The sequence below is a fragment of the Syzygium oleosum genome, unplaced genomic scaffold (genome assembly GCF_021117445.2).
Source record: "Syzygium oleosum isolate NSW1041296 unplaced genomic scaffold, Sole_v2.1 Sole_v2.50, whole genome shotgun sequence".
Taxonomy (NCBI): domain Eukaryota; kingdom Viridiplantae; phylum Streptophyta; class Magnoliopsida; order Myrtales; family Myrtaceae; genus Syzygium; species Syzygium oleosum.
In genome coordinates, this window is record NW_026607534.1 from 335,789 (window position 1) to 355,976 (window position 20,188).

General features: G+C 41.4%; 1 protein-coding gene and 2 pseudogenes across 1 annotated transcript; 2 read left to right on the forward strand and 1 right to left on the reverse strand.

Annotated features, from left to right (window-relative positions):
- Positions 1-6,422: 6,422 nt before the first annotated feature.
- On the reverse strand, positions 6,423-7,097 carry LOC130136776 (vacuolar iron transporter homolog 4-like; annotated as a pseudogene).
- A 545-nt stretch (positions 7,098-7,642) lies between these two features.
- LOC130136777 (vacuolar iron transporter homolog 2-like) lies at positions 7,643-8,637 on the forward strand (annotated as a pseudogene).
- A 3,733-nt stretch (positions 8,638-12,370) lies between these two features.
- LOC115669190 (vacuolar iron transporter homolog 2-like) lies at positions 12,371-13,749 on the forward strand. The gene has a single exon (XM_056307144.1). The coding sequence runs from the start codon at positions 13,061-13,063 to the stop codon at positions 13,493-13,495; it is 435 nt and encodes a 144-aa protein (XP_056163119.1). The 5' UTR covers positions 12,371-13,060; the 3' UTR covers positions 13,496-13,749.
- The last annotated feature ends 6,439 nt before the right edge of the window (positions 13,750-20,188 follow it).

Consider the following 20,188-nt stretch of genomic DNA (forward strand, 5'->3'; position numbering starts at 1 on the left):
ACACGCCTCAGGTCCACCTCATCGTACGACTCGCGTAATATGCATCAAGTCTACGGCACGACTCGCGTAAAGGCCCATCAAGTCCACGGCACGACTCGCATAAAGACGCATCAAGTCCACGGCACAACTCGCGTGAAGACGCATCAAGTCTGCGGTCCTCCGGTTTATCCGAGCATTGTCTCGCGTAACACGCCTCAAGACAAATCCAATTCCTCGCGTAAACATGCCTCAAGGATTATAGGATCAAACCTCATTCAATTTCATGTCTTTTCCCGCGTCAACACGCCTCAGGGATTTTAGAACCAAACGTACGTCCTCATTCAATTTCATGCCTTTCCCTGCATCAACACGCCTCAGGGATTATAGAACTAAATGTACATCGTTATTCAATTTCATGCCTTTCCCCGCGTCAACACACCTCAGGGATTATAGAACCAAACGTACATCCTCATTCAATTTCATGCCTTTTTCCCGCGTCAACACGCCTCAGGGATTATCGATCATACGAGATACATATCTCATTCCCTTCACACAACATCCATATGCCCTAATCACATACAAACATGCTCAATTCCAAACCAACAACTCAGCCCAACCAATCCATTCATAATGGCAGCAATGTAGCTCAACCATATCACTCAATCATTCCAACACCTTTCAATCCACAATTCAAGTTATACACCCAATGGCATAAATCCACATATCACAACATTCAACTCAGCCACCAAGCATCACAACTCAGCCACAAGAAACAAGGGAAAACCGAATACACAGATTCGGAGCAAATCTGGGCCAGCATACAGTTCTGGAATTCCTTTTAAAATAAATAGTAATTCAACTCCAAAAATTATGAATTTTGGATATGTCCTATAAAACATCCTGATGAACATTTTTCATGAAGAACACAAAATCCATTTCTTCCTAGAACGACCGTTTTTTGTAACCCAAAGTTAGACAAAAAATATTTCATTCGAACTGGCCATCCGGCTTTCAAAATGCATTTCAAGCAGTAACCAAATCTCCTTAGAAAGCTTTCAAAATTTTTATATGTTATAGCCACAAATGTCCCCAACAAGTTTTGTGAAGGAAGTATTTTGAAAATAGGTCTAGAAAAATTTATAAAAATTCGAACAAACCCGAAGGTCGGAGGAACAGTGTTTCTGGTAGACTAATATCGGTCCAAAGATGGACTTCCGAATGGCCTCAAATGACTTCCAAAAATTCCCAAATTAAATTATGTTATACTCCAAGATGTTTTGAACAACTTTTATGAAGGACTAAACTCCAGATTCGGCCCACACAGGTCTCGGAAAAATAGTAAAACTCGGCGACACATGACTAACGAAATCCGGGAACACAACCAACAAGCAAATCAACTTGTCTAGCCCTTAAACCAACTAACCACAGCCACTAATCAACCTCTAATAAGCCCATTGGTAACCCCTTAACTTAGACAAGGTTTAGAATGCCACTTACTAGGGAAAAACCTAAGCAAATCCAAGCAAGGAGGGCAGCACAAGGCCTAGAACAGCAGCAACGGAGCGAAGCCGGTTGAAGAAGCATCGCTGAAGCTAAAAGCGAAGTGGAAGTAGCGGTAGCAGTAAACCAGCAGAGGAAAAGAAGCAAAAGAGAGAGAGAGACTTCATCGAGTTTTTCTCTACTAATCCCACTAAAAACCCCATCACCCACCCCCACTCACACATCCAAGGGCTCACATTCCATCCCCTTCTCCAAGTCAAGATCCAAGGGTCCACGTAATTCCTCACATTACTTTCCCAAAATTCCTAAATGGCACACAAAATAAATAAGCAAGATGGAGAGGGGCATACTTGTCCATGAATTTTAGCCAAAGGAGGGAAAGTTCAAAAGTCCAAATTGCCCTTCAACCTTTCAAATGAATTCAAATAATTCCAGGGGTAAAACGGTCATTTTCCACTCCCGGTCCAAATTCCCAATTTCCGACAAATCTAATAAACCTTAAGGTTGGCAACGCTTATGTGACGTCGTCCAAATAAATTAGTTGTGACACTTCGAGAAATTCGACATCCAAGTTCAGATTCAAATAACGGCCAATTTCACTCAAATGCGACTTTAGTGTATCTTTGACTAACGGGCAGCTTTTTAGGGTTTACGCGTATTGACCTACGGTTACTCAAGTCATGGCGACCTCGATGGTCACCAAAGGTCGACTCATGGTCGAGTTCTTAGGTCCACGTACATTTCCTTAGGTAGCCATTCCCTAAAGGTTAGTATCCCGAGAATGATAAGTTTCGGACGAGATTTAACTACAAATGCATTGAAGAATATACACATTTCATTTATCTCAAAAGTGGGTCAAAATTCAAAATGTCACATGCGAATTATAAACTTGTATGTAAGTTGTCGTCAGATGATTGCGTCTGATGACTAAGATGATGATTTGACGTCGCATGCGAAATTCAGAATGTCACATACACGGCCAAATTTAAGAGGTGCACCGAACATGGCAGCACAACTACTGCTGTGTTTGGTCGTCAAGAAATGAAGAAGTCGGATGCAATAGATTAGGATTGGATAAAAAAATTCCCTAGTATTTCTTATATCCAGTCATTGGGATAGTTACCCGAAAAGTCCAAAACCTATTACACGAATGTCAATTTACTCTTAAACTTTTCAATTTGGCTAAAGTAGTCCTAAACCTTTTGATGAATTCTCAATGTAGTCATTTTGGCCGGAAATTGCCAACATGGACGTTAGCTATCTTACGTGGCACAACCGATGCTGACATTGACAATTTTTGCACTTTTGTTTTGTGTCTTCTAATTTTTTAATTTTTAAACTCTTTTATGTTCTTTTGTTACTTTTCCTGTTTTGTTGTCAGCTACTGTGATTGTACATGTGGAAATGAATTGGATGCTCCTTGTATTTCACCGATGTGGATCTAGTCTTTTGTGCAAAAGCACGCGGACTGTTTGCTGAAGTGTGGAAGCTTGGGGTTTTTTTTGTACCATTCAAGTTTGTTGAGGTGCAATGGAAGTAGTTTACAGTGGTTGATATCTGTACTCCACAGGTCTGTTGATGATTTTATGCCTTACAATCAGATTCAGCAATTTTAAGCGGCTCTCTTAGGCATAGGTGTTCTTGTCCGGCTATCAAAAGGAAAATACATCCTCCTTTCTGTAACGACACATCAGACTCATGATGAATAGAATACCTTGAGCTAGGGTGCGAGCTTTTGACATCAATGAACTTTTACCCTTTGCATGTGGGCAGAGCACCTAAATAATGGGATAGACTTCTGAAATGGCATCATCTGTCTTGACTTTTTTCTAGGCTTCAGATCATGAAAACTTTTGTGCGTGATGTCTTTAGCTGTTGAATTAGTATGTTGCCTTTCTTTGGTTCTTAATTTCTCAATTCTTGCTAATATGGAGTTGATTAATCGAGGGGATGGTTCTCTTTCTTTATTCTTGTGGTAAAGTTATGGGCTCCTTCTTATTCAGCTCAAGGAAACACGGAAATGCTTCATCATTGCATTTTTTTTATTAAATATCTCAGACGGGCTGATCTTGAGTATTTATGTTTTTCCTGACAGGTGGGATCAAGCGGCATAACTTCAAAAGAGGTCTAGTGACACACGGGTCCAAGAGCCACAGGCAGTTGGGTTCGATTGGTGCGGGAACAACGCCTGGTCGTGTATATAAGGCGAAGAAGATGATGCCTGGTAGGATGGGAGGATCAAAGAGATAGATTGGGAAGCTTAAGATTGTTAAAATCGATAAAGATCTGAATGTGGTCATGGCCAAAGGTGCCGTTCCTGGAAAGCCCGGAAATCTTTTGCGGATAGCACCCGCCAAGATTGTGGGGAAGAACATTCCTAAGAGTTAGGATTGGCTGCGCTACTTACTTTCTATGTTGGTTTAAATTTTTTCTGCACCAGGTGATAAAACTTTTGAATTGCAGGCTAATTTCTTTGGTTGACAGGATGCCGTTAGATCCATTTAGCATTCATACCCCCAATGAAATGGGGTGGTGAGCGGGACCGACACAGTTTGCTTGATAATGGTGAAGAAAAGAACCATGAAAATGTGATTAATATGCATCTAGAGAAGTTAATCTGTTATAATTAATTGATTTGAGTTGGCCGAGGCCACAAAATACTTGAGAATTCTTCAGTTCTTGAAGTTGGTGGCACATGTATATTCGCTATGTTTTTTTTTTTTGGTCGAAATAATTCTTTATTTATAATATTTGGAAAGAGGAGATCCCATAGAGTGGGCATAATTACATAAAAGATCCAAAAGGACCTGAGGGGGGAAGATAAACACTAACTTGGCAAGGCTTTTTCTCTATAGCAGCCCAATCTGCAATTCAATTAGCTTCTCTGAAACAATGGGCTATCCGGATTTTTGAAAATTGGGACGACAGCTCGCTACACTCAGTGATAAGAGCTGTAACTTCCCAAGTGAACTGATATGACCTCTTTAACTGCACTGCTCTTATCAGATCAAAGTTATCTCCTTCGAACTCAATTGCTTCGTTCTTTCGGGACTGGAAATATTGAAGAGAGAGGAGCAGAGCCAGGGTTTTCGTCTGCGCGGCCAAAGAAGCTCGAACCGTCCTTCCAAAACCATCGATGAGAAGTCCCGACGAGTCACGACAGACAGCCGCTATGGATCCTTCCATCTCTCCGGGCAAGAACGATCCATCAAAATTAATCTTCAGGGTTCCATGTTTCGGTGGGATCCAAAACTGAGAGGAATTTGGGGGTTCGCTCACTGGGCTGGTATCATTCCTTGAGATTTTCTTTTTCTGGCTCCAATTCTTCACAGTATTCAACATGAGAAAAGCAGAGGCTAGTGTTTCGCCTGGGTCAGGATCCTTATGTCGAAAGACATAGCAATTTCGTGTCTTCCAAATGGCCCAGAAAATAGATGCAATTACTTCAATTCCAGGGGAGTTTGTTATTCCATTTCTATGTTGGAAGAGCCACGCATCAATTCTGGCTAAACCTTTACTAGTGATATGGATTTGTACTGCAGGGTTAGACCAAACCTCTTGTGTCCATGGGCAGAGAAGGAACAAGTGTTCCGTGGTTTCCACTTCTCTTTTGCAGATCGAACAGGTAGGGTCAGGTATGATTCTCCTTTTGTAGAGGTTCTCCTTTGTGGCTAATGCATTTTGGCTTACATTCCAGAGAAAAATTCGCACTTTAGGAGTAGTTTGCATTCCCCATAGTTTACTCCATAGAGCGCGAGAGGGCTGAAATGAGGAGGATGCTTGATTTAGAATTAGTTTATCTTCTCTCTCTCTAATTCCGTGATACCCACTTTTAACTGAGTGGGTACCAGATTTTGCTCCCGTCCAGACTAGCTTATCTTGTACTAACTGAGACCTTATTGGGATTGTGAGGATTTCTGAAACCGTTTGATCCTCAAAGAGGCTTCGTAGCGATGGTTCATTCCAGCAGTTCTCTTCCCTGATGATCAGTTCAGCAACTGTTTTTGGTTCATTTCTAGTGGCAGGACCCCCCAAAATTCCTCTTTTTAGCCATTTGTCCTCCCTGATTTTAATATTGTCACCATTCCACCACATTATATGAGGGGAAATATTATCTCTTCCTATAAGTATGCTTTGCCACCCCCAAGACGGTCTAGCTTCCTTCTCAGCATTCCAGAAATTTCGTTGGGGGAAATAAAGTCCTTTAAAAAGTACTCCATAAAGTGTTGGCTAAACCTTTACTAGTGATATGATCAGTTCAGAGACATCCGATAAAATTGGAATGTTAAACGAGGTTTTGTCTGAAAAATTATTTAACGGAACCTTAACGGAAGGTAAATTTATCATATAGGTACAAGTTCGATATTTTTTATATCACAAGAAAAATTTTAGGGTGAATGCGTCATAGTGGGCATAGTTTGGAATTTTTGATGTTCCAAAAAATAGTTCAGAGTAAATGTGTCATAGTAGATATAGTTTGGGGTTTTTAATGCCTTTTTACCATTAAATAACAGCATACACGATCGACTTTGGCCTCTTGTTTTCAACTCAATTGTATTTTCTTACAATCAATGGCAAATACACCATAAAAGAGATCTTGAGAATCAAAGGAAATACTAAAAGATGACAGAGAAATTAGGGGAGGGGCAGCAAGGAAGAGAATAGGAGCAAAATTTAAGGGTATGGAATTATCAATTCATCATCGATCGCCATTTTACGCAAACAGATCTACAACAATGCATGATAAAGGATAGGCAGATCCTAACAAGCTTAAGCTCTTACAACTCATAGAAAAGAAAAGAAAAGTAAAGTTATGCTCATCATGTGCCCTAGCTAGCAGAGCAAGCAAGAGTTCTTAATTAATTATGACTTAAGTTACAAATATGTAAATGTTACTTGTCATTAATATCATCAAGGAAACACTATATATGATGCTCAAGTTATTATGGACCAGTAGAGCCAATTAGCTTGGTCAAACCAAAGGTGATGACCATGGCCAACCACCCTCCAAGTAGCACCCTAGAAGTCGACTTCACCACCAGTGTGTTCCCCAGCACCGCACCCAGCTCGCTAACTCGACCAATGCCACGCTTACCGCCTCTATCACCACCGCTAGTTTCACCTTGTACTCCTTTATATGAACATAGCCGCTAGGAGTGGCAACAGTGCCCCCATCGTAAAGGCCAATCTCGATTCACCCAGCGCCTACCGTGGGCTTGGCAGTTTCTCCTTCATCACATCCATCTCGTTGACTTCTAGGGTTTCATTCCTACCCTCTCTCTTCATCTCGGCCACCTCCTCAATGTTGTACTGCGAGTACACGGATACGAGCTCCCCAATGGTTGTAGGCCCCGGGATCAGCCCTGCCATCTCGAATATCGCCATGGTCTTGACGTCCTTGCGGACAGGATCGACGCCCATCATGAGCGAGACTGTCAAGAGCAAGCCATCCTTTGCACCTAGCATGGCGGCACGGAGCCATTGAGCTCACTTCGAGAAGTAGATGACCTTAACCTCTTGTTCGAGGGATTGTTTGGTTTGACCTCGAGGTCAACTTTGAGAGGAGGAGGCGGCAATTGTAGGAGGTCTTGTGGTTGAGTTGATGGTGGTGTTGCCATGGATAGATGGAGAGAAAGCTCAAGAAATGAATGGGATATTAGAGAGGAAGATACAAGGGCGTGTGGAGGGCACACTCCCTGAGAGAAGTTATATAGAGAGAAACATGTGCGATATAAAATAACAACCAAGAACGTAATTTTGTATAACATGGTTTTGTATTGTTGGTGGAATCTCATGTGTTCACACTTGAGTTGGTTTATTTCTTTGAGTAGAAGGTGAACACCTTAACTTGTGAAACACAAAGTCTACAGTTGAATCTCAGCACTCTTTTCATTTCTTTTTTATGGAATGCAACCCAATTTCAGTAGCTCAAATAAGTGAACAAGTTAGTCGAGGGACAAGCTTTCCACGTAAATGAGAATTCTCTTGCTTCTTATAGGAAATTTGGGATAATGAAATCTCATGTGTTCACATTTCACAATTTGTAAGATCTTCTAATAGGTGTCTTCATAAGTGTGCTGAATGTTGTTGTAATGTTGATGAAATCTCATTAGGCTTCCTCCCAAAATGGCAGGACAACGTGTACTATTTTTTTTTTTTCGCAATGGAGAGCACTGGGCGTGCACGGGGCATGCACGGGGCGTGCATTGGCCGTGCATCGGCTGTGCATTGGCCATGCATTAGGCGCGGGTTCCATTTGCACACACTCAGTATCTATTGTAGTTGAACCATCAACTCAATTATTGCCTTAGTCCCTCGAGCAAGAGGTCGAACCATCAACTCAACCACTGCCTCCTCCTCCTCCCCTCCAAGTCCACCTCGAAATTGAAACATCAACACAACCATTGCCTCCTCCTCATCCTCCTCCCTCCGAGGCGGAGCTCGTCTACTTCTCAAAGCGAGCTTAGTGGCTCCGCACTGCCATGATGGGTGCGAATGACGGCGTGATCGCAACGGTGTCGCTCAGGATGGGCGTCAACACCATCAACAAGGACAGCAGGATTATGGCAATATCTAGAGCGCTAGGGACTGATTGTTGGGCTTGCACCATGGTCTTCGGGGAGCTCGTATCGGTTTACTCCCAGTACGATATTGAGGTGGCCTGGATTCAAAGAGAGGACATGAACAGAATCGTAGGAGCTGAGGAGAGGGATGCAAGCAAGGAGAAGCTACCAAGCCCATGGCAAATGGTGAGGGCATCCGCACTGACCTCTGCAGTGGAGATGTTAGCGGTACGTTCATTGATGATTACAAGTTGAGGCTGCGGACGCTGATAGTGGCGGTAAGCATAGCGTTGCTTGGGTTTGGCGCTTTGAGCGCAAAGCGAGGAAAGTGCCGGTGGTGAAGTCCCGCTTCTAGGGCACTGCTCGGAGGTTGGTTGGCTATGGGCATCACCTACGGTGTGACCAAGATGATTAATGGTCTATAGTAAATCGAGCATAAATAGTGCTTCCTTTTATTCTCGAGATCTTTTTCTCATGGTGTATTTTACATGGATGTAATCTTATCGGACTACACAATTTGGGTTGAAAACAAGAGGCCAGAGTCCATGGGGTACGTATGCTATTATTTAATGAAAAATACATGTTTATCAGGTTTCATAGGCGTGCACGAGACGTGTATCGGCCGTGCATGGGGCGTGCATTGGCCGTGCATTAGGCGTGTGATACCTCTATAAAAATAGATTTATTTTACCTACTTTAGGCAACAAATAATGCAATATTTGTGAGAAAATATTTGGATTTCCATCTATTTACTCAAATTTTTCTTGTTTATGCGTAATAATAAGATATGAAGAAAATAAGGAAAAAATGGCAAAAAGAAGGAAACGAATATGCTACCTAGAGAAAAGTTAGAAAGTGGATACCAAATCGGGAATTCTGTGATTTATTCCCTAGTTTTATGCAAAAAAGAAGCAATTGCCTTGTGATAGGAGCTTTAGATGTTATTCTATTTATAGGATAAAATTGAGAGCTTGGGGGGACAACTAGTTTTTTTTTATTTTATCGTCTTTGTTTTCACTGTTTTGGGAATTTTTCAAATATTTTGAAAAGAAGACAAAAAGTGGTGACAAAATTCTTGTTCTTTGATTCAAGATGTTTGGTTTGGTTTAATTTATATTTTTGTTTTTGCTCTAATTATGTTCTAATTTTCTTTTGTTAGGGCTGCGATGTAGCTTGACCATGATGATATGAATTTATTCTTTTTATGTATTGTAAGTGATTTCATTCATGTGAGTTATATATTATTATGCTTAATGCATTTAAGTGACTGGCCACCATTTGAATGATTTGATGTGAATATTTGAGACTGAGAAGTGATAATATACAATTACTCTTTATAATATATAACCATTAAATAAATGTGGATAGAAGTATACCATGTTATTTGTATAGCTTTTGGTGATAAGGTGGTCTAAAAGATTCATTGTAAATCGGGAATATTCACAGATTTTAATGCACTTATCTTCATTTAAATTCACATAGAGATATAGTGGATTGGTAAAATGAGTAGGCTTGCTATACCTACAGATAGGATAGTAAATAGATTAGAAAATTTCGCTATCATATGTTTGATATTGTTTTGTATGCATAACTATATGAAATTCATATCTAGTGGTTGTGGTGAAATTGGACGCTATAACATATTTTATTTGATTGATGATTTGCCTTTAGTTCCGAAATTTTGTTTCTAAGATTGTCAATTTTTATTTATTCTCAATTCTATTTTGATCTGTTAGATAAATTTTAAAATTAGTCAATTTTTAATATTTAATTGGTTTATTAATCATCAATCTCTGTGGAATGATACTTTTCTCATCATTATATTACTTGTTCATTAACACGTTTAGAATTTACGAGCAAATGGCGCAGTCTCCCAATCCCACACACACTAAAGTATCTATTGTAGTTAACTCATGTCTATGCTTATGGGGGCCCTTAGGGTTTAGTAATAATGTACTTACTCATATTGATAGCTTGCAAAACAAACTCCTAGCAAGGCTGAAAATCTCGAAATGATCCATGTAAGGAGTTGAAGTTGTGCTCATTCATGCCTCCTCATATGCCCAAGCTAGAATGAGTTCTTTGCAAAGTAAGCAAGAGGACTTAGTTAATTACGACCTGAGATACAATATGTAAATGTTATTACTGGTCATTAATATCATGAAGGAAATGTTATATGTGATGTTCAAAATTATTATAGACCAGTAGAGCCAATCAACATGGGCATCAACCTTTGGTAAGGTTGATGCCCATGGCCAACCACCCTTCAAGAAGCACCCTAGATGCCAACTTCACTACCGATGCTTTCCCCAGCACCGCGCTTAGCTCGCCGAACCCGACCAACACCACGCTCACAGCCACTATCACCATCTCTAGCCTCACCTTGTACTCCTTTATGAACACAGTCGCCAAGGGCGGCATCGGCGCCCCGACCACAAAGGAAAGAACAAAAAATCTTCTCCGGCCAGTGACTTTGCGGACCTTCTCCAGCCAATTTAGTGCATGTAAAATCATACTAACAGTTGGAGAATCTCCGGCTGGCATTGGAGATTAGTTTCAACCAACTCGGAGGTCGGCGGTAACAGATTTTGAGCGGGAAATCGAGCAAGAAAAATAGAGGGGATCATTATCCAATGCAGGCCAGACGTTCAAGAGAAGTCCAGAGAGAGAGAGAGAGAACGAGCGCGAAAGAGAGAATGAGCATAAGCATGAGTAGAGACTCCTAGGGTCGAGCGATCGGAAAAGCGCCGGCAAATCGGTCTTGCTAGTGAGTTTCCTCACCGGTGAACTTGTGTTGAAGCTGGTCACATTGGCCTGAAAGTCAAGCTCAGCCAACGTGTCCAGACGTTCTCCGACGAAGCCGAGGCCACCAGCTCGGAGTTCAGATGCTAAGGAAGAGTTCTGCCGCCGCGGATTCACTCAGAAACTTCATTTGATCATCTAACGAAGCAGGTAAAGTTCGTTCATAATCACAATTCTACAAAATTCCAGAAGATGAACTAGTTCAATCTTGCTGATCACGTGATTTCTTTTGTAACTTTGAGTTCATTGATGATTAAAGCATGTTTATTAATATATTTTTTTTGTTGTTTGATTGCATTCTGATGGTTAAACCTGCATAAACCGAGTTGGTTGTCCATGAACCACCTCGCCGGAGCCTGCACATCCTCGCCGGAGCATTCCCCGTGTCCATAGGCCATCCAAGTTAGCTTTTTCTCACCTTATTTGATGATTTTGTATTGATATGGACCGACGTAGACGGCTAAGGCAATCTGTATGAGAATCTGTGAGCTAAAATGGCTTGTTTAGGATAGTTTGCAAGTTAGGTTTTTTTGATCGGTTTTTCGCCGGCCGAAGGCGGCCTGGCGGCGAATCAATAGGCTAGGACTGATAGGGGGTGATGGACACTCTACTTAGAACTCGAAAGAATTACATAATACTCACCGGAAGGTCATCGACGGTGGGCTCAAACCGACGGCCTTAAGAACTCTAAACTAAATTTCATGCCTACCATACGCTCGATGAAATGCCACAAAGAAAGAACCCCAAACGGTGTCGTTTTGGTGCTGTGCCCGCCGGGGCAGGCGATCGGCGCCGGTGACGGCCGGTTCGGCTTGGTCGGACCGGACCGAACCGAACCGGCTTGTCCGGTTTTCTTTTCTAGCGGGAAATTTTTTTTAAAAAATAATAATTATCAAAAAAATTCTTAAAAAATTAGAAAAATAGAAAAAATTCTGAAATTTTTTTAAAAAATCAGAAAAGACAAAAAAAATTTGAAAAATATAAAAAAAATTCGAAAATTCAATAAAAATTTCAGAAAAATCCAAAAAAATTCAGAAATTCAGAAAATTCAATAAAAATTGGAAAATTTCTGAAAATTTTATAAAAATCTAAAAATGAAGAAAATCAAATAAAAATGTGAAAAATTCATAAAAATACAAAAAAATATTGAAAATTTTCAAAATCCCATAAAAATTCAAAAATTTCAAAAATTTTAAAAAAAATTTCAAAAAATTCAAAAATTCACAGAATGATACAGAAACACTGTGGTCAACCTTTGCAAGTGAAATTAGAATTTTTTTGAAGTGCCTAAATGGCATTTTTAGGAAATCCTTAGTTTATGGATCAAAAGGGGTTTCAACCCCTAAAAAACCCTAAAACTACATAAACCATTGAATGAATAAGCATTTAGGACTCTATTAGGGTTTGAGTGTTTTGGAATGGCTTCCTTTAGAGACCCAAATTAGGATGGCTTTGGTTGATTGACATTGATTGTCCAATTATTGATTGATTGATTGATTGATTGATTGACATGAGTAGAAGGTGAACACCTTAACTTGTGAAACACAAAGTCTACAGTTGAATCTCAGCACTCTTTTCATTTCTTTTTTATGGAATGCAACCCAATTTCAGTAGCTCAAATAAGTGAACAAGTTAGTCGAGGGACAAGCTTTCCACGTAAATGAGAATTATCTTGCTTCTTATAGGAAATTTGGGATAATGAAATCTCATGTGTTCACATTTCACAATTTGTAAGATCTTCTAATAGGTGTCTTCATAAGTGTGCTGAATGTTGTTGTAATGTTGATGAAATCTCATTAGGCTTCCTCCCGAAATGGCAGGACAACGTGTACTATTTTTTTTTTTTCGCAATGGAGAGCACGGGGCGTGCACGAGGCATGCACGGGGCGTGCATTGGCCATGCATCGGCTGTGCATTGGCCGTGCATTAGGTGCGGGTTCCATTTGCACACACTCAGTATCTATTGTAGTTGAACCATCAACTCAATTATTGCCTTAGTCCCTCGAGCAAGAGGTCGAACCATCAACTCAACCATTGCCTCAGTCCCTCTCGAGCAAGAGGTCAAACCATCAACTCAACCACTGCCTCCTCCTCCTCCCCTCCAAGTCCACCTCGAAATTGAAACATCAACACAACCATTGCCTCCTCCTCATCCTCCTCCCTCCGAGGCGGAGCTCGTCTACTTCTCAAAGCGAGCTTAGTGGCTCCGCACTGCCATGATGGGTGCGAATGACGGCGTGATCGCAACGGTGTCGCTCAGGATGGGCGTCGACACCATCAACAAGGACAGCATGATTATGGCAATATATAGAGCGCTAGGGACTGATTGTTGGGCTTGCACCATGGTCTTCGGGGAGCTCGTATCGGTTTACTCCCAGTACGATATTGAGGTGGCCTGGATTCAAAGAGAGGACATGAACAGAATCGTAGAAGCTGAGGAGAGGGATGCAAGCAAGGAGAAGCTACCAAGCCCATGGCAAATGGCGAGGGCATCCGCACTGACCTCTGCAGTGGAGGTGTTGGTACCGCTCCTAGCAGCTGCGTTCATTGATGATTACAAGTTGAGGCTGTGGACGCTGATAGTGGCGGTAAGCATAGCGTTGCTTGGGTTTGGCGCTTTGAGCGCAAAGCGAGGAAAGTGCCGGTGGTGAAGTCCCGCTTCTGGGGCACTGCTCGGAGGTTGGTTGGCTATGGGCATCACCTACGGTGTGACCAAGATGATTAATGGTCTATAGTAAATCGAGCATAAATAGTGTTTCCTTTTATTCTCGAGATCTTTTTCTCATGGTGTATTTTACATGGATGTAATCTTATCGGACTACACAATTTGGGTTGAAAACAAGAGGCCAGAGTCCATGGGGTACGTATGCTATTATTTAATGAAAAATACATGTTTATCAGGTTTCATAGGCATGCACGGGGCGTGTATCGGCCGTGCATGGGGCGTGCATTGGCCGTGCATGGGGCGTGCATTGGCCGTGCATTAGGCGTGTGATAACTCTATAAAAATAGAGTTATTTTACCTACTTTAGGCAACAAATAATGCAATATTTGTGAGAAAATATTTGGATTTCCATCTATTTACTCAAATTTTTCTTGTTTATGCATAATAATAAGATATGAAGAAAATAAGGAAAAAATGGCAAAAAGAAGGAAATGAATATGCTACCTAGAGAAAAGTTAGAAAGTGGATACCAAATCGGGAATTCTGTGATTTATTCCCTAGTTTTATGCAAAAAAGAAGCAATTGCCTTGTGATAGGAGTTTTAGATGTTATTCTATTTATAGGATAAAATTGAGAGCTTGGGGGGACAACTAGTTTTTTTTTTTTTTTATCGTCTTTGTTTTCACTGTTTTGGGAATTTTTCAAATATTTTGAAAAGAAGACAAAAAGTGGTGACAAAATTCTTGTTCTTTGATTCAAGATGTTTGGTTTAATTTATATTTTTGTTTTTGCTCTAATTATGTTCTAATTTTCTTTTGTTAGGGCTGTGATGTAGCTTGACCATGATGATATGAATTTATTCTTTTTATGTTTTGTAAGTGATTTCATTCATGTGAGTTATATATTATTATGCTTAATGCATTTAAGTGACTGGCCACCATTTGAATGATTTGATGTGAATATTTGAGACTGAGAAGTGATAATATACAATTACTCTTTATAATAAATAACCATTAAATAAATGTGGATAGAAGTATACCATGTTATTTGTATAGCTTTTGGTGATAAGGTGGTCTAAAAGATTCATTGTAAATCGGGAATATTCATAGATTTTGATGCACTTATCTTCATTTAAATTCACGTAGAGATATAGTGGATTGGTAAAATGAGTAGGCTTGCTATACCTACAGATAGGATAGTAAATAGATTAGAAAATTTCGCTATCATATGTTTGATATTGTTTTTGTATGCTTGATATGAAATTCATATCTAGTGGTTGTGGTGAAATTGGACGCTATAACATATTTTATTTGATTGATGATTTGCCTTTAGTTCCGAAATTTTGTTTCTAAGATTGTCAATTTTCATTTATTCTCAATTCTATTTTGATCTGTTAGATAAATTTTAAAATTAGTCCATTTTTAATATTTAATTGGTTTATTAATCATCAATCTCTGTGGAATGATACTTTTCTCATCATTATATTACTTGTTCATTAACACGTTTAGAATTTTACGAACAGCGTGGCAGTCTCCCAATCCCACACACACTAAAGTATCTATTGTAGTTAACTCATGTCTATGCTTATGGGGGCCCTTAGGGTTTAGTAATAATGTACTTACTCATATTGATAGCTTGCAAAACAAACTCCTAGCAAGGCTGAAAATCTCGAAATGATCCATGTAAGGGGTTGAAGTTGTGCTCATTCATGCCTCCTCATATGCCCAAGCTAGAATGAGTTCTTTGCAAAGTAAGCAAGAGGACTTAGTTAATTACGACCTGAGATACAATATGTAAATGTTATTACTGGTCATTAATATCATGAAGGAAATGTTATATGTGATGTTCAAAATTATTATAGACCAGTAGAGCCAATCAACATGGGCATCAACCTTTGGTAAGGTTGATGCCCATGGCCAACCACCCTTCAAGAAGCACCCTAGATGCCAACTTCACTACCGATGCTTTCCCCAGCACCGCGCTTAGCTCGCCGAACCCGACCAACACCACGCTCACAGCCACTATCACCATCTCTAGCCTCACCTTGTACTCCTTTTTGAACACAGTCGCCAAGGGCGGCATCGGCGCCCCGACCACAAAGGAAAGAACAAAAAATCTTCTCCGGCCAGTGACTTTGCGGACCTTCTCCAGCCAATTTAGTGCATGTAAAATCATACTAACAGTTGGAGAATCTCCGGCTGGCATTGGAGATTAGTTTCAACCAACTCGGAGGTCGGCGGTAACAGATTTTGAGCGGGAAATCGAGCAAGAAAAATAGAGGGGATCATTATCCAATGCAGGCCAGACGTTCAAGAGAAGTCCAGAGAGAGAGAGAGAGAACGAGCGCGAAAGAGAGAATGAGCATAAGCGTGAGTAGAGACTCCTAGGGTGTGACATTCTGAATTTCGACCCACTTTCGGGATTTATGAAATGATATTATCATCAATGCACTTTCTGTTATATCTCACTCGGAATTGGCCATTCTTGGGAATACTAACCGTTAGGGAATGGCTAGTTAGGATTTTGATACGCACGAGCCAAGAACTCGAACCTGGATCGATACTTCGACCATAAGAATTGACGAGGGGATATTTAGGACCATTTTAGGCAGATCCAAGAATGATTAAGGAACAATTTAACAATGTTATACAATTGAGTCACGGGTGATGCCGTTTAATCACTGTATGCATTCCAAACGTTCCAAAATCAATTTCTAACGATCGTGTCGTTCGGAACTAGTGATTGACCCTCGTAATTACATGACAACCGAAGTCACCATGGCTCGAGTAAACTTAAACGTGGATTGATATCAAATCAACCACGGGTCGACACGCGTAAACCCTAAAAGCCGCCCGTTAGTTTGAGATACACGAAAGTCGCGTTTGAGCGATTTTGACCACGAATTGGAATCCGAACTTGGGTATCGAACTTTCAAGGATATCAAAATTATTATATTGGACGACGCCGCATTAAGCTCGCTTTATTATCGGTTTGCTCAGAAATTCGCGAAAACGGGAAATTAGGCTCGGAAATTAGAAAAGACGATTTTGCCCCTGTGTGTTCTAGAATTTATTTGTTGAGTGGAAGGACTTATTGGTATTTTTACCCTAGTGACCGAAAATCTTCATGGACAACTTTACCCTTGCCTTTTTGGTTAATTACAAAAATGCCCTTCTAGAAGACTTTTGTCAAGATGCATTTCTAGCCCTTAGATCAATACTTGGGCATCAAGGACTCATCCTAGCCCTCCATTTTGGTGAGATATGTTCAGCTCACACACTCTCTCTCCTCACTTTTCCCTTGCTCTCTCTCTCTCTTCATTTTTCTCTCTCTCTTCCTCTCTCTTGGCCGAGACACTCCCCACCACCGTCCACCACCCATCAGCCCCTCACGCCACCACCTTGGACCACCGTGGACCACCGTGAGCCGCCCGCAAGCCGCCGTTCACACCCGGAGCGGCCGTGCTCACGGATCGCCGTTTGGGCCGCCGCCGTTCGCCGGAGCTCTTGGCTTGGCCGGACCGGTGCTGCTGGGTTTGGCTTGATTCTTAGCTTATATTAGTGGTAAGTAACTCCCTAAACCTTGATTAGGTTAGTAGGTTACCAATGGATAGTGTTTAGGGGTTGTTAGGGTAATTTAGGGGTTATTTTAGGGGTTAATTTAGGGGGTTATGGCATAAGCTGAATTGAGAAATGGTTGGTGGCTGGATTTGATAATTATGTGGCTGATTTGAATGTTAAGATAGGTAGATTATGTTATTTGAGCTTGATCATATGTTTAATGTTGCTAATTGTGCTTAATTTGGCTAATTATGGTTGTTTAGTGATTGTTTTAATTAAATTCGTGGGTTAGTCTTGTGGCTGCAATAATCATGTGGTAGTGGCTGAATTGGATGACTTGGACTTTGATCATATGGCCCCCATTGGTTCTAGAATGGTTAAGGTTAATTTTAGGGCTTAATTATCATGATTAGGTGCTAATTTTGATCCTACGGTTTAGATTAAATTAAGATGTGATAAAAGTTAATCATATGGCTTATTAGAGATTTGAGATTGATCGGGTGACTTTGATTGGCAATCGCATGGCTAATTAGTCGATTATGTGTCGATTAAAGGTTTAATGACGATCGTGTGGTGAATTAGTTGTTTAAAATTGATCGCATGGTTAATTGGTTTGATCGTATGGTTAATTTATTTAATCATGGCTGATTAGTTGACTATGTCTTGATCGTATAGTTTGATGATGATTTCGTGGCCTAGAACGAAGATCGTGTGGTTAATTATGGCTATTGTTGGCTTGGCATGGCGTATCGTGATCATATATCGATGTTTGATGCGAAAACGAGTGCGATTCATGGCATATTTATTCGTAGTACATTGCACGTCATAAACACTTGCATTGGCTAATTAAGAAAGATTAAAATTGGCAATGCGTGGTTATTTACGTGTGTGACCATGATAAGTTCCGTCTAAGACGAGTTCTAGACGATGCCCGGCGGAAGTTCGGATGCTTTGTCCGGTACCCGACTTGTCGGGGGGGGTTCGATCCTGACATTGCCGATCGCAGTGGAGGCCGGATCGATGCTCCTAAATGGGATGCCGTCCCGTGCACCCGACTTGTCGGGGGTTCGATCTGGGACGTTGCCACGCCCAAAGTAGTGGGGTGATGCTCGGCTATGCTTAGGAAGACCGGCGGGAGTTCGGTGTGACCTATGGTGGGTCGTTAATAATCTGGACAACTTCGAGTGTTATGTGCATATGGTATGCTTGAGCTTTATTATAGGATAAAATCGTGAGGCACGGTATGGGACGGGCCGAAGTGATTTCATCTTATAATCGAGACTCGTGTGAATGATTGATTATGTCTGGATTATTATTATTGATGTTATGCATATTGATAGTTGCCATGGTTGTGATACAAATTGAGACTTGCATAGTATGTGGTACCATTGTCCGTTGGATAGGAACTTAACCTTTTGGTTAGAATGGCATGATTAGGGTGCCGGAGGTACGTATTGCCCTAGTCGAGGCTTAGGCAGTTTACTTATTGAGATTTATCTCATTCCCCGTTGTTAAACATTTTCAGACCCTCGACCTTGATTATGACCGAGCCTCCGCTCGTTTGGGTACCAACGGAGATGGAGCATTGGGTGACCGGAGTACCCAAAGAGGAGAGGGTAGGGAGTATCGGAAGTATGAGAGCACGGTTTGGGTCGACGATGGGGAGCGTGCTGACGGCTCATAAGTACATGGCTTGGTTTTCGAGAGACGGAGCTCGAATATTGGTCCTCTCGAAGGGTTTGATGTTCCCCATGACGATGGTTTAGGATTATGGGATCTTATGGAGATTGATCCCCTGACGGAACCGTAGTTAATCCGGAGCGAACCGATGGTGTGAGCCTCCGGCGTGGGTCGAGTGGCCGAACCCGAATGGGAGTCCTTGCCGTCCGGCTCTTATAGTGAGGCATCGACCGGCTTCGCCGGGGAGCACCGCCAGGGATGTTGTGGAGGTTTTTGATAGGGTTAGAGATCCCTATCTTTTGGGAGCTCCTCTTTTGAATAGAGTAGTGGAGCAGATCGACCACCCTATCCCTTTTTGAGTATGCGTGGTCTGGGTTTGTGGCCTTTAGGAAGGCTTGTATATTCTATCGATGTATGTGATGTTAAGTTTATAAAATAGTTCGTTGGTTTGTTTAAATTCTCTCTCTGTTATCCCGTTTGAATGTTCGTTGAATGGAGTGTTCGTTTGGCTTCCGCGTATTTTCTCTTATTTCGATGGTAACGGGTCGGCGACGAATCCTGGGAGTCGCATTCTTAACGACCGCGGCGGGATGTTACGTGTTCGTAGGGTACGGGGCGTGACATAGGGTCGAGCGATCGGAAAAGCGCCGGCAAATCGGTCTTGCTAGTGAGTTTCCTCACCGGTGAACTTGTGTTGAAGCTGGTCACATTGGCCTGAAAGTCAAGCTCAGCCAACGTGTCCAGACGTTCTCCGACGAAGCCGAGGCCACCAGCTCGGAGTTCAGATGCTAAGGAAGAGTTCTGCCGCCGCGGATTCACTCAGAAACTTCATTTGATCATCTAACGAAGCAGGTAAAGTTCGTTCATAATCACAATTCTACAAAATTCCAGAAGATGAACTAGTTCAATCTTGCTGATCACGTGATTTCTTTTGTAACTTTGAGTTCATTGATGATTAAAGCATGTTTATTAATATATTTTTTTTGTTGTTTGATTGCATTCTGATGGTTAAACCTGCATAAACCGAGTTGGTTGTCCATGAACCACCTCGCCGGAGCCTGCACATCCTCGCCGGAGCGTTCCCCCTGTCCATAGGCCATCCAAGTTAGCTTTTTCTCACCTTATTTGATGATTTTGTATTGATATGGACCGACGTAGACGGCTAAGGCGATCTGTATGAGAATCTGTGAGCTAAAATGGCTTGTTTAGGATAGTTTGCAAGTTAGGTTTTTTTGATCGGTTTTTCGCCGGCCGAAGGCGGCCTAGCGGCGAATCAATAGGCTAGGACTGATAGGGGGTGATGAACACTCTACTTAGAACTCGAAAGAATGACAGAATACTCACCGGAAGGTCATCGACGGTGGGCTCAAACCGACGGCCTTAAGAACTCTAAACTAAATTTCATGCCTACCATGCGCTCGATGAAATGCCACAAAGAA